Genomic DNA, 14,555 nt, shown 5'->3' on the forward strand with positions numbered 1-14,555 from the left:
ACCACTCAGCATAGTAAATTATTTCCTGGATTAAAGGAAATGGTTTGGCAAGTTACTCAGTGTAATCATATCGGTTACATTATATGGAGTGGGTAAATGATGGGTTTGTAGTATTACTATTTCATTAACAGAAAGGCGATTTATATTTGTACCGGCGTATATATATAATATATATATATATATATATATATATATATATATACTGTATATATGTGTGTGTGTGTGTGTGTGTGTGTGTGTGTGTGTGTGTAATATTAATTTCCTCTCATTACACCTGTTTCTTCCTTTTATTTGTACCTTTCCCTGTTTTCCACCTTCCCCTGTGCCCATGTTCCCTGTTCACACCTGTGCCCTCTCCATCCTCAGTTTAACCCTGCTGTGTGAGGCACAATGTTTGGCAAGCTACTGACCCTACTGGCGTGGACGGGGTTGTGGCAGCCTCGGATGGTGGTGCTCAATGGCAACACCCCTGCACCTAGACAACATCTCAACGCATCAGAGATGGCACACACCACATCCAGATTCATGGCTGCGTGAGTACTGATTCTTTTTTTTTTTTTTTCCCCTGCTGCACTTTAGCCTTTCTTCACACGGAACACAACCCTCTCCCTGCTCCTCCACTGCCCAACCCTTTTCGTGTCCAGTAAAAAGGTCTTTCCTCATGCACTATATTTCACATGAGTTTTTGTTATTTGAGTGACGTTTGGGCTGGAGGTGGGGCTAGAGCTACTTCTGTGGCCAGTGTAAGGAGTGGTTGGTAGAAATTTAGGGAGTTGTTACCTCTCCTGACAATGAGAGGACTTTCCTTCTGTGCCAGCAAGTCATTGTATACAGAATATTTCTTTACGGTAATGAGACTTGGGCAGAACGGAAGGAAGATATTCGCAGGCTCAAATAGAAATTAATTATTTGGTGTGCAGTTCGCCCTTGAATGACAGGTCTGGGTGGGTTAGGAATGCTAATGAAGAACTGAGAGGAAGGTAGGGACTTGAATGTATTAATTATGTGTTAAGGGTTAGACTGAGATGATTTGGCCATGTAAAAAGTATTGAGGATGACGACTGGGTGCAAAGGGTGAAACATACGAACATTGAGGGTAGTTGAGGATAACCTATAAAGAATTAAGATGACATCATACAGTGTGACCTCTGGGATGTGGGACTGAATGGAGGCTTCCAGAGATCGTGCAGTGTGGAGAGCCGCCATTAGGTGACCAAGGCCGACGTATGCAAGCATAATGGTGTTTTTATAAACGAAACAAAACGGCATTAGGAAAGTAGTCATCCGACGATGTCCATTACCCACCACCATCCCAGCCTGTTCTATAAATTTCTCTCTTCACACCCCACCCACTTGGGTCCCTCCCTCTGGTCTGCATGGGGGAAACCCCCCCAAAATCAGATGCCCTGGGCATTTGTCTGACGTTCCTCTATTCATTTCTGCATCATTCACAGCCTTCCCTCCTGTTTCCTGTCCGTTGAGCACCACCTCTTCTCAAAACTTCATCTTTGCCTCACTGAGGCTTGTCAGAGGCTGCTGATATCAGACCCTTCTCTGCACGACAATCTGACGTGCTCTCGTGTTCCCTAACTTAAAGCGTTTGAATTCTCCACACTCTAACTTCGGCATCTTCTATTCTGTAAATATAGGTATGTGCTGTTTACTAATCCCCTAACTCTACTGACTACACAGAATTCTTTGACAGTCTAACGTGTAAATTAAACACATTCATTCCGTTTCTTCCTTCTCTGAAATTCCATTTTAGGTCACCTCATTTTTCACCACCACCATTAGCTCTCCTCTCCATTCAGTGAATCACCCATGTTGAACAAGCCTACATCTGTCCAGTTCTGAATGGCCTAGAGGAACTAGTCCAGCACCCAACCTGTATCCCTGACTGACCTGGAGTGAGTTCCAACGTTCTTTAATCCTTGTACATGATGCCATTGTTTCCTCGTTGGGCGCCTCCGATACGTCTTATCTCTGCAACCTGTCCTATCGCTCTAGTAAGGCCTTCGGACCCTCCCAAGAAGCGGCGTCTGTGGCAGTCTTGCGCTATGGATTGGCAGGCCCTCGAGCAGTACCTCTTTGATTATAGCTGGAATGGTCATTGCCTCCATGGCCCAAAGCTATCTGAATGTGCTTAGTTTGATACGGAGGTTATGACTCCAAGCATGCAAGCATGCATTTCATTCTGTTATCCTCAGACTGATGCGAAAAACTTCCTTGTTTTAAATACGATTTTTCTAATGCTTTCCAAAACAAAGTGGCTTTCAAAAGGTACCGACAACAACTTGCCTCTGAATCTCGTTCACTTTACATTTCCACTCAGAATAGTCTTGGTCTTTTCTTTGCTTAAAATAAGTTCATATAGTTAAGATGCTGCAAACTCTTTAGCTCAAAGTTTTCCACCTTCTTCTGGCACTTTAGCAAAAATCTCTCTAATAACTTTAATTCCTCGTCTTTCCCGTCCCATTTCTGCTCTAATAACTGAGGAGTAGACTGTAGCACCAGTCGAGCAGGGCAGTACTCCCGAGGTGGATGGAAAGCTGATGACAGGGAGTGCTGGAGCTCCCGTTTCATCAGCCCTCAGGACTAGTTCCTGACCATCCCCCTTTGCTGAACTTTTTCAGTGTCTCAGTTACACAGAGAGTAGGCCAGCATGCTCTCCAGTACAAATTTCTCTAACTATCTTCACCAAACTACATGCACAGTACACACTACACTTCCTATTCAAAATTCAACAAAAATGGCGTCGATTAATCAAGCCTCGGAGTCCCCAGGGGGGGGGGGACCATAAATGACCCCGCCATCTGCCCCTCTCCCGGTGACGACTCGAGGTGCCTGGAACCACTGTCTGACTCTCTTCTTCTTCATTTCTGCAACATTCGCGGCCTTTCATCTAACTTTCGCTCTGTTGAGCACCACCTCTCCTCCTCTAAACCTCACCTTCTTTTTCTGACGGAGACTCAGCTGTCTGAGGCAACCGACAGCAAACCCTTTTCTGTATCCTCCTACTTTCTCTATACTCATTTCAAAGCCAAAGGTGGCTGTTGTGTATACATACGCAACGACTTATCTTGCTCTCGTGTTCCTGAACTTGATTCTTCTGAATTCTCCATACTCTGGCTTCGGCTTTCCTGTTATTCTCTGACTAAATATATCTGTGCTGTTTACTTATCCCCTAATTCTACTGACTATCAAAAATTCTTCGACTATCTTACTTCTACGATGGAACACATTCTGTCCATTTCTCCTTTCTCTGAAACCTCTATTCTTGGAGATTTCAATGTTCACCACCACCTTTGGCTCTCCTCTCCTTTCACGGATCCACCTGGTGAACAAGCCTACATCTTTTCTATCCTTAATGACCTAGAGCAGCTTGTACAGCACCCTACCCGTATCCCTGACCGCCTTGGAGAGAGCTCCAACATACTTGACCTCTTCCTCACAACTAATCCTTCTGCTTACTCTATTAATCTTTTCTCTCCGTTGGGCTCCTCCGATCACAACCTTATTACCTTAACCTGTCCTATCACTCCGGTACGGCCTGTGGACCCTCCAGGGAAACGTCGTCTGTGGCATTTTGGAGCCGCGAACTGGGAGGCCCTCAGGCAGTACTTCTTTGATTTTCCCTGGAATGATTATTGCTTCCGTGGCCGTGAGCCATCTGAGTGTGCCTTGCGCATTACGGAGATTATTCTCTCGGGCATGGAAGCATACATTCCTTTCTCATATCCTTTGACTAACGCAAGAAAGCCTTGGTTTAATCACGCTTGTTCTAATGCTGTCCGCAACAAGGAGAAGGCCTACAAAAGGTACCGGAGCCAACCCACCCCTGAATCACATCATCTTTACGTTTCTGCCCGGAATCGTGCTAAGACTGTTCTTCGCTCTACTAAAAATAATTTCATCCATACTAAATGCTCTCAACTCTCCAACTCGAATTCTTCCCGCCCCTTCTGGCACCTTGCCAAAAATCTTTCTAACAACTTTACCTCATCATCCTTCCCTCCTCTTTTCTACTCTGATGGTTCTGTAGCTATTTCTTCTACTGATAAAGCAGATCTCTTCACACAGACTTTCTCCTCCAATTCCACCTTAGACGATTCCGGTGCTGTTCCTCCATTACTTCTCCCCTCTGACTTCCTCATGGCTGACATTAAAATTTTCTTCAGTTGATGTATTTTCTGCCATCACTGGCCTCAATACTAACAAGGCATATGGGCCTGATGGGGTCCCTCCTGTTGTTCTCAAGAACTGTGCTTCTGTGCTTACACCCTGCCTAGGCAAACTCTTTCGCCTTTGTCTGTCAACTTGTACCTTTCCTTCTTGCTGGAAGTTTGCTCTCATTCAGCCAGTCCCAAAGAAGGGTGACCACTCCCAACCCTCCAACTATCGTCCAATTGCTTTAACGTCCTGTATTTCAAAAGTTTTCGAGTCAATTCTTAATAGAAAAATTTTAAGGCATCTTTCCTATCACAACCTTCTTTCCGATCGTCAGTATGGGTTCCGTCAGGGACGCTCCACTGGCGATCTTCTCACCTACCTTTCAGACTCCTGGTCATCCTCCTTTCGGGACTTTGGCGAAAGCTTTGCCATTGCACTTGACATCTCAAAGGCTTTCGATCGAGTCTGGCATAAATCTTTAATTTCCAAACTGCCCTCCTACGGTTTCTATCCTTCTATCTGTGCCTTCATTGCTAGCTTCCTTTCTGGTCGTTCTATAGCCGCTGTTGTAGACGGCCATCGTTCTTCTCCTAGATCTATCAACAGTGGTGTTCCTCAGGGCTCTGTCCTATCACCAACTCTCTTCCTTTTATTCATCAATGATCTAAGCTGTACATCTAACCCTATCCACTCATACGCTGATGACTCCACTCTTCACCTTTCCATTCGGCTCCCGCAACGCCCATCTCAACAGTTACTTCAAGAAACAAGGGATGAGGCTATGGCACACCTAATGTCTGACTTGGCTCGTATCTCTGACTGGGGTAAAAATAATATGGTTGTCTTTAATGTATCTAAGACTCAGTTCTTACACCTATCAACCCGACAAAATCTTCCACAGGTATACCCATTAATGTTTAATAATATTCAGCTTAATCCTGCATCATCCTTGAACATGCTTGGGGTTTCATTTACTCGGGACTTATCTTGGAAAGATCATATTACATCTCTTGTAAAATCTGCTTCCAAGAGATTGGGTGTGCTAAGCTGACTCCGCTCTTTGTTTACCCCTGCACAATTGTTGACTCTATACAGGGGTTTTATCCGCCCCTGTGTGGAGTACAACTCCCATGTGTGGGGAGGCTCCCCACATACAGCTCTTCTCAATAGGGTGGAGTCAAAGGCTTTTCGTCTCATTAACTCTCCTCCTCTTACTGACTCCCTTCAACCTCTGTCTCTTCGCCGCACTGTTGCATCTTTATCTCTTTTCTATCGCTACTTTAATGGTCACTGCTCCTATGAACTGTCTGCTTGCATTCCTCCACCTCTACGACGGGCGCGTAGCACCCGTCTGGCAGCAAACTCTCATCCCTTTTCTGTCCAACTCTCTAATGCAAGAGTTAACCGTTACTCCCAGTCTTTCATTTATGCAACAGGTCAGCTCTGGAACTGTCTCCCTCTATCTGTATTTCCTGCTGCCTATGCTCTCCAGTCTTTCAAACGCAGTGTGTCCAGGCATCTCAAAATGATCGGATCTTGAATTTGGCTCTCTATTGTATTTTGTTTTTCTCTTGGAGGGAACTGTTATTGCGGGCTCATGGCCTTTGGTTCCTTCTTCCTCGCATAAAAAAAAAAAAAAATCTACTACTGATTAGGCAGAACTGTCTGTGTAGATTTCCTTCTCTAACACCACTTTGGACGATTTCAATACAATACTATCCCTCAATTCCCCCCCCCCCCTCACTGGCCGCAGTACTAGTAAGATAGGAAACAAAACAAAACAAAATCCAAAATGATTTGGATGTCGGGATGAGAAAAGTGGTGAAACAAAACATAAAAAAAGGACCGAAACAAGAGCGCGTTTGAGATGGGAGGTGATGGAGTTTTATATCCATTACTACGTTCCACACTATTCACAAAGTTTGTAGCTTGTTCAGTGTACTAATGGGTATACAGCTCAGAATCTCCTCACATCCCAAATACGGTGTTGTTGGTTTATTTTTATCTTGTTTCTGCACTTCTTCCTTCTCCAAACCTTAATAATTATCTTAGAATAATGTTTTCTAGTTATATTCCTTTTATGGAAGCTGACTACCAAAAACACCTTTTATTCTATAAACTACTTTTACCGGTATAATAACCACTACCGCGATTACTGATACAGGATTGGTACGAAAAATGCTTCCCTGGAATAGGGCCACACGAATCCTTGGATGTTTCATTATCTGAGAAGTCTGCCGTAGGCTAAAAAGTCTGTATTTAGGCTGTAACTCGCGTACTGTAGCTCGAATGCTGCCCTGAGTATGAATAATATAGGCATATCCCCTGTGTTAGGAAGCATTTTGCAACTCGCTCGTGTACGCCTTTTCGTTTTGGAGTTATGACTGGTGAGGAAAGAAAAAAGCAAAATCAATATTTTCGTGACCCAGTTTCATGACTCCTTTTACCCTTCCGTCTCTCCTTGCCGCACCTCCTCTCCCCCTCCGCCGTACTCCTCCGTCTATCACCGTCCCACGCCTTTCCCTTGCCCTTTCCTTTCCCCTCCTGCTTAGCATTTTCACCCTCTTCCCCCTTTCCCCCCTCTTTCTCCTCTTCCTGTCCTCTCTCAGCCTTCTACCTCTTTGTTTTTCCCTGCCTTTTCCTCTTCGTTGCCTTTTCCCTTGCCTCTCCCAGTCCCTGCCCTTGTCTTTCCCAGTCCCTGCCCTTGCCTTCCCCTGTCCCTGCCCTTGCCTTCCCCTGTCCCTGCCCTTGCCTTCCCCTGTCCCTGCCTTTCCCAGTCCCTGCCCTTGCCTTTCCAGTCCCTACCCTTGCCTTTCCCAGTCCCTGCCCTTGCCTTTCCAGTCCCTACCCTTGCCTTCCCCTGTCCCTACCCTTGCCTTTCCCAGTCCCTGCCCTTGCCTTTCCAGTCCCTACCCTTGCCTTCCCCTGTCCCTGCCCTTGCCTTCCCCTGTCCCTGCCCTTGCCTTTCCCAGTCCCTGCCCTTGCCTTTCCAGTCCCTGCCCTTGCCTTTCCAGTCCCTACCCTTGCCTTCCCCTGTCCCTGCCCTTGCCTTCCCCTGTCCCTGCCCTTGCCTTCCCCTGTCCCTACCCTTGCCTTTCCCAGTCCCTACCCTTGCCTTTCCCAGTCCCTACCCTTGCCTTCCCCTGTCCCTACCCTTGCCTTCCCCTGTCCCTGCCCTTGCCTTCCCCAGTCCCTGCCCTTGCCTTTCCAGTCCCTACCCTTGCCTTTCCCAGTCCCTGCCCTTGCCTTTCCAGTCCCTACCCTTGCCTTCCCCTGTCCCTACCCTTGCCTTCCCCTGTCCCTACCCTTGCCTTTCCCAGTCCCTGCCCTTGCCTTTCCAGTCCCTACCCTTGCCTTCCCCTGTCCCTGCCCTTGCCTTCCCCTGTCCCTACCCTTGCCTTTCCCAGTCCCTGCCCTTGCCTTTCCCAGTCCCTACCCTTGCCTTTCCAGTCCCTACCCTTGCCTTCCCCTGTCCCTGCCCTTGCCTTCCCCTGTCCCTGCCCTTGCCTTCCCCTGTCCCTACCCTTGCCTTTCCCAGTCCCTACCCTTGCCTTTCCCAGTCCCTACCCTTGCCTTCCCCTGTCCCTACCCTTGCCTTCCCCTGTCCCTGCCCTTGCCTTCCCCTGTCCCTACCCTTGCCTTTCCAGTCCCTACCCTTGCCTTCCCCTGTCCCTACCCTTGCCTTCCCCTGTCCCTGCCCTTGCCTTCCCCTGTCCCTGCCCTTGCCTTCCCCTGTCCTTCCCCTTCTTTTCTCCGTCCCTCCGCTTTTCTCCTTCTTCCCCATCCTTCACCACCCCTAAGCCGTTTCACATTCTTCCGCTCCCCTCCCCCTCCCCACCCCTCCCCCTCCCTCTCCCCCTCCCCCTCCCTCCCCCTCCCCTCCCCTCCCCTCCCTTCTCTCACTTTCAACTGATAGACCTGGACAACAACAACAGATATACCGGCAAGGTGAAAGTTCTGTACAGTAGGGGTTAAAAGTTGTCAGAGAGTCTGTGGTTGAGTAACGAGGATGTTCAGTTGGGGTCAGAAGTTGTGGTGGAGTTAGTGGTGGTGGGAATTGCTTAGCTCTTTTGTCACAGACACTTATAACATGTGAACCCATCTTTACCTTCACCTGATACTGTTGACCCCACCTGTACCTCCGACACAACTTTTGACCCTAACTGTACATTGTGGCACAGCGCTGTTGGAGGGACTTCCTGCCTTTTGACTCTGCACTTGGAATGTAATGTACAGCCGGGGAGAAAAGTTTGCCTGCACTTCCACAGCGTCTACGTTAAAATTTGGGCATGTTTGTCATTTTCTTCCCCGACACATCGTTTGAGTTACCCATAGACAGAGCAGCATACCACGTCTCCCCCAGCTTAGGAATATTAACCAGCAGAGGAAGCTTAGAGGTAAAAGAGGTGAAATATAAGGCGAACTTTAGGTCCTAATTGCACCTCTATACAATATTGTCAATCTTCGGTGTTGTAGATGTAACTAAAGGCATATGCACGTGTCTGAAGGCATGTGTATGTATATTCGGGATGTGCTCTAGTTGTGTCACTTGCATTTCATAACTTTCACCAAAGCAAGGCGCGAGAAAGTGTGTAGCTGGACGGATGCCGCATTTGGGGCTCTAGTTCCAGCCAACTGAGGCACCATAGCAGGCTCCATATCACCCCGTTATTCGGTTATATGGTTACCTCCCAGTGTTGTAAACTTTGCTGGGTTACAGGCTTGACACACAGCGTACAGTCACCTAAGGAGTAAGTAGGCAGCAGTGCATCAAGTGAGTGTATGATCGATTGATCGTCGCCACCACCTACTACAACGCAAAAACGCATGGTTGCTGTGTGTAGGGAGCCGCCACTACCAACACGCTACTGATAAGGCTTCTGAATGAACAGTTATGAGATATTCAGAGTTAATCAAATTTCTCGGGATGTTGTGTAGGTGCTTCATAACTGTTCGACCAAAAGAGAGGAATATTATTGTGCGCAGTTGTACACCCTACACGAGGTATGACACCCATGGGGTCCGATGAATATGCTGATAGGCACATTTTACTTACACACACGGATCTGCCCTCTTGTGATCGGTACAACTCTAGTGTTATCAGTAACTGCGGTAGCGATTGCTATGTAGGGATGGTGCAGGCTCAGAATAACGTCCTGTGTATAAGGCGTAAGGATACGCACACCAATACATCCCGCTAAGTCCAGCTTTAATCATATGAACTAAAGAAACATCGCTATTTACTTGCAAAGCTACTCGCAAAGCCCCGATGAAAGTAGGAGTTGCGGAATCGGGTCGCAAAAACGCTTTCTTTCTTTCTTCCTCAGTGATACCTGCAAAACGAAAAGGCGTAAGCATTACGTACAGTATACTGTATCGGTAACTGAGGCAGCAATTATCAAACAGCATAACTAATATGTAGTTGGTAGCTAGACTCTGTAAAAAGATCATAAACTAGAAAAAAAATATTCAAAAATAATTTTCAAGATGTAAAGTTGGAAAATAAAACTGCAGAAACAAAAGACAAAACAAGGACAAGCAAGAGAGCATTTGGAATGGGAGGAGATTTGGAGTTGTACAGTAACCTAACTTATTACTACATTCCACCGGAGTACAGTGTGGAGTAGTGTAGTACAGTGTGGTGGAGTAATGTAGTACAGTGTGGTGGAGTAATGTAGTACAGTGTGGTGGAGTAATGTAGTACAGTGTGGTGGAGTAATGTAGTACAGTGTGGTGGAGTAATGTAGTACAGTGTATAATGGATGTACACCTCTGAATCTCCTCCCGTCCCAAATGCTGACTTGTTTGTGTTCTATTCATTTCTTGTTTCTGCACATTTTCTATCTCTATATCTGGATAATTATTTTATATATATTTTTTTTCTTGTATTCCAGCAAAGGCCAGAAAATTACATTCAATTGAGAGTAAGTCTTTAGAACTTGGGTATTGATATTGATACCATTCTGTCATTGTTAAGCCAGTTCCAGGACTTGTTCATCTAATGGCACGCTGTTTCATCCAGTCGAGTCACATGGGCCACGGTTCAAAGCTACTGATACAACAACATCCTGTCTCATACAGTTTTATAGACAGTAATTCAGAGTACTAAATGATGTCATGGGTAATATTTGCTGTTACATCAGTCACCCATATCACAATGTTTCGTCCATGTTTCAAACTTAACCACTCCATTTTTTTTTTTCCTTACTACTTTAGACGATCATGTTTCGTTCAGGATGACTTCCTCTTTTTAAACTGAGAAGTTTGATATAGTCCTCCTTCCCATTACGAAAAGCTGTTCCCTACACTTTATAATAATAATAATAATAATAATAATAATAATAATAGTAATAACAATAATAATGATGATGATGATGATAATGGTTATCCCTGTGCGAGGGCTAAGGGTCGTGCTTTAAATGGCTTTGGAGATTTCGTAACACTATTGAAAAGGTTGTCGATATTACAAGTTTATAATTAGCTTACAAGGAAATGTTACGGCGTGATATGGGGGGAAAAAAATCGGTAGAGGAAGAGACGGTACGAAGTCCGCCATGTCAGTAAGAACACAGGCCCAAGTGTTCTAAATGCTGCCATGTTTGTTCTCCTGACTACTCGTATATTGGTTGTTTCGTCTTAGGTTTGCATCGAGACAGTTTACAGAACGTCGAAAATTATCTCTCTCTAGGAAGGAGTCCCTAGAATGATTCATGGAGGGAAGAGGCGGGAGAGAATCACCATATTAACTTTACTCTTCTTGATTCATTGTGGTGGTAGTGGTGTGGACTTGTGGGACATTCCGTACCGGTGTTGAGTAACCATCAGCTGACATTATCATCTTGGGTTCTGTGTTCCATTACTTATCATTTGTTGACACCATTCGATACGGTAGGATAAAACAAGATATCCTTTTACCACTTAAAAATTCAACGCCTTTTCCTTTTCGTCCCACTATATTGTGCTGCATCATCCTATTTTATTCACAACTCAACGCCTGGTGGTCTAAGAGGTTAAGACGCTCCAACCGGATGTAGTCAGTAAATGTTTAAGTCAGAGGCGTTTGGGGTTGACTGCTTACATAATGCCAGTCGGAGGAGGCGACTGGTCACTCGTTAAATGTCTGTACTAAATAGCCTAGCCACGGACCTATACATTCCCGTTGTGGCAATAAACGAATGCATGATGGATGAATGGACAGCTGGATGACGAGGCCCGTCGTTGTTAAAGAACCAGAAATTATCCAGTCTCCATTTCGAATTTTATTTATCTTGCTGTACCGGCCTGGCGAACCGTCCCACTAATTCTCCTGGTAAGAGTTAACAGTTTAGGGAAAATGCGAAGGTAGTGTTTTAGATGTTTAACGTACAGTAGTTTGTAGAGTAAGGGCCGTTTTACTGTGTTATTGGAATCTTACTTATTCTGACGCAAAATGTCTAATCATGTATTTCTTTAAGGAGGGGTTTGTGTGAGGATCACCACGTGTCATTAGCCCCGTTCTGGCCATTCAGTATCCCATCGCCAGACAGGATGCAGGCGACACTGATAAACGGGGTGCCCGGAACGTGGTCCGGTAAAACAGGGTGTACACTAAGTATTTAGATTTGGCAGCATTTTTATGTGTGGCATGATAGTCAGTCATTGCCTAAGGGTTTTCACACACAAGGTTTTTCACTCCACCGAAGACATATGGCACTTCACTTTAGCGATGCCCCAGGTGGTCCCGCATCTCTTTAGTACAGTACATAATTCTGTACTTACTCCAGCCTATGTGATCGAAGTGTGTCGGAAATCGGAATATGTATTGTATTCTCGTTTACATACGGTAGATTTAACACCTCTTCCTCGGTTGTTTATTTTTCCTACCATGGCATAACACCCTGCTGTTACTGATACAAAATATGTAGTTATTAAAAACATACCACTTAAGAAAATATTGGGTGCAATCAATCACACTGAATCGCTAAGGAAGAAGTGCAACGAAATCTACTGTGCCAGCCGATAACGTCCCATTCTGACATCAGTGTAAGGAGACTAAGATGTGATATATTGGCTTTGACAGAGGCACCTCCCACTCACTGCTTCACATCTCGACACCATGTAAGTTGAAAAAAAAAAAAAAAAAAAAAACGGGGGGGGGAGGGTGCAGCAAATTATATATACCTGGCACCTTCACGAGGGTCACTCAAGTAACCAGTTTTGCGATGCTTCCGTCTTCCCTAATAATACGACCCGCTATTTTCGATTCAGGTCTCAAATTTTGCTGATGGTGAGCTAGGTAAACGGTAACAGCCACCCCCTTACTACCCCTGTCGAGGAGTAGGGTCCCGAGGCTACAATAGGTTATCAGCTCCTAAGTGCCAGATGACAAACCTGCTTCCCTTGATGATCGAAAAATTTCTAGTCACCTGGTAGATATGAGACTTGCTTTCAAGACCGAAACTCCGACTGGGGCGTTCTAACCACTAGACCAACAAGCGCAGAAGATAAGGAGGAATTGTAGTGCAGTAAGACGGGAAGGGAGTGTGGTGGTGGTGCGGGAGCGAGGTCAGATGTGGTGATGAGATTTGGAGCACAGTATATCCCTCTTTCTCCACAAAGGACGGAATTGCAACGTATCTAGCAAACTTCCTGCGATTTTTAATGAAAAAAAAAAAGTAATAAAAGCTGGCTTGCCGTTTGATAAGGAAAATGTACTGTACACTAGAAGAACAAATAGCACGAGGTTATAAGGAGAGAGTTGTGTAAAGTATTGCATGTAATGATATTTGAAAGGAATTGTAATTCTTACTCTCGGAGCCAGGGTAGTTTTCTTTTTTCTTGTATCTTTGTCATTTATTTAGCTTATGATAAACTTTCGAACCGGAGAGGTTACATACATCCTTAATATATCTCTTCCACATGAAGCCTTTTCCTAAGTGTAAAAAGAACGTCTGGAATTAGCAAGTGTAAAATTAAAAGGACGGCACTTGCATTCGGAAGGTTTTGCTCTGGAACACATTGTAGTGATTCAACCCATACTACACATAATACCGTCCAGTCTTGCTTGAATTTCCTTCAGTACCGCTTATGGTACTGGCCTTTAACGATGTGGTGTTTTTGGCTGGGATGTGATTTTGAATTCCATCACTACATAACTACTTGATGTGACTGTGGCAGATTATTAACCCGAGATGCCCAGAACTATTTACAAAAGTGTGTAAACTTATTTTCAAAGCGTGTTAAGAGTCTCTAAGTTACAAACTATTAAGAAAGAGGCCAAACTTTTTAAAACCTGGCAAAAATCAGAAAGAAACTGATCCTACGCTAAATATCTCTCAGATGTAGCAATAAGTTTGATATAATGACAACCGTAGGAAGGATGTTGGTAATACTGTGGAGGATCGCTGTTTCTGCAAGACTGTCATACATTTAGCTGTAAACCATTACGCATAAGAGAAAGCTCAAAGAAGGAAAAAATGGTTGCCTCTTTGAAGACAGATGGCCAACCCGTGCTAAGGAGCTTGACCTAAAAATGCATAATTTTAACCCCTTCAGAGTGATGATGTACTGTGTGTCGACGATTTCAATCAGCCTGGGAGACACTTTTCAAACTAGAAGGATTAGGTAGTTCATTCGCAACTAAGGGTATCTCGCTGCCAATATAAAATATGAAGAAAGCAAGAGTATTTTACAAACTCATCGTAGTGAAGTGGTTAAGACAAGCCTCACAGTTTGACATTCATTCACAGGAACAGATCACCATCTCCTCTTAAGGCCGTCATTCATAGGACATTCTCAGTGTCTTGTAATGGTTATAGATATCTGGTTATGTGTTGTCACTGAGTTATATCTTGTCAACAAAGAAATACAATTAGTCAGTTACAGCAGCTCTAACGCCTTCCCCCCGTCTCTCCCTCAGCCTGGTGGAGCACTTCGTAAGCAGTGACGGTCAGAAGGTGTCCTACGCGGCCCTGGAGCAGAGTCCCTTCTACACCCGCAGCTTCCAGGAGTTTGGTGGACTCCTGCAGAACATTGACCCGCGACACTTGGACGATCAGGAGAGGCGGGCGTTCTTCATCAGTATCCTTTTTGACGACGAAGTGAATCACTCATTCCCATCGTTATCCTTAACTCTTTTTTATTCTTTTGTTGTTTGTTCTTTATTCCCATGTTCATCTTTTGTTCTCTGTCGTGTGATGGAATATTGGGCAGTAGGAGTGAGATGTGGAATGTCTAAGTGGATAAACAGAAATATACTGAAGTGATATGAACATACTCAAAAGACCACATGGACAGGATGCCAAAGAAGGTCTTTGAAAATTAGACTGAGGGTTAATATTGGAAGAGGAAGGCATTATGATAAAAAAGAATAGTTAAGCAGTACACTGGTGAGGGAGAAGGATGAT

At 44.9% G+C, this 14,555-nt stretch overlaps 1 protein-coding gene across 1 annotated transcript in view; it reads left to right on the forward strand.

Annotated features, from left to right (window-relative positions):
* Window positions 1–390: 390 nt before the first annotated feature.
* The window catches only part of LOC145411575 (uncharacterized), an 89,863-nt gene continuing 75,698 nt past the window's right edge, over window positions 391–14,555 (forward strand). The window contains exons 1-2 of the mRNA XM_080281584.1: window positions 391–533; window positions 14,069–14,229. Coding sequence (XP_080137710.1) covers window positions 391–533; window positions 14,069–14,229 — 304 coding nt within the window. The remainder of the gene's footprint in view (window positions 534–14,068; window positions 14,230–14,555) is intronic.

This window comes from Coenobita brevimanus, chromosome 90, assembly GCF_032717465.1.
Source record: "Coenobita brevimanus isolate Jiangsu-jjx chromosome 90, ASM3271746v2, whole genome shotgun sequence".
Taxonomy (NCBI): domain Eukaryota; kingdom Metazoa; phylum Arthropoda; class Malacostraca; order Decapoda; family Coenobitidae; genus Coenobita; species Coenobita brevimanus.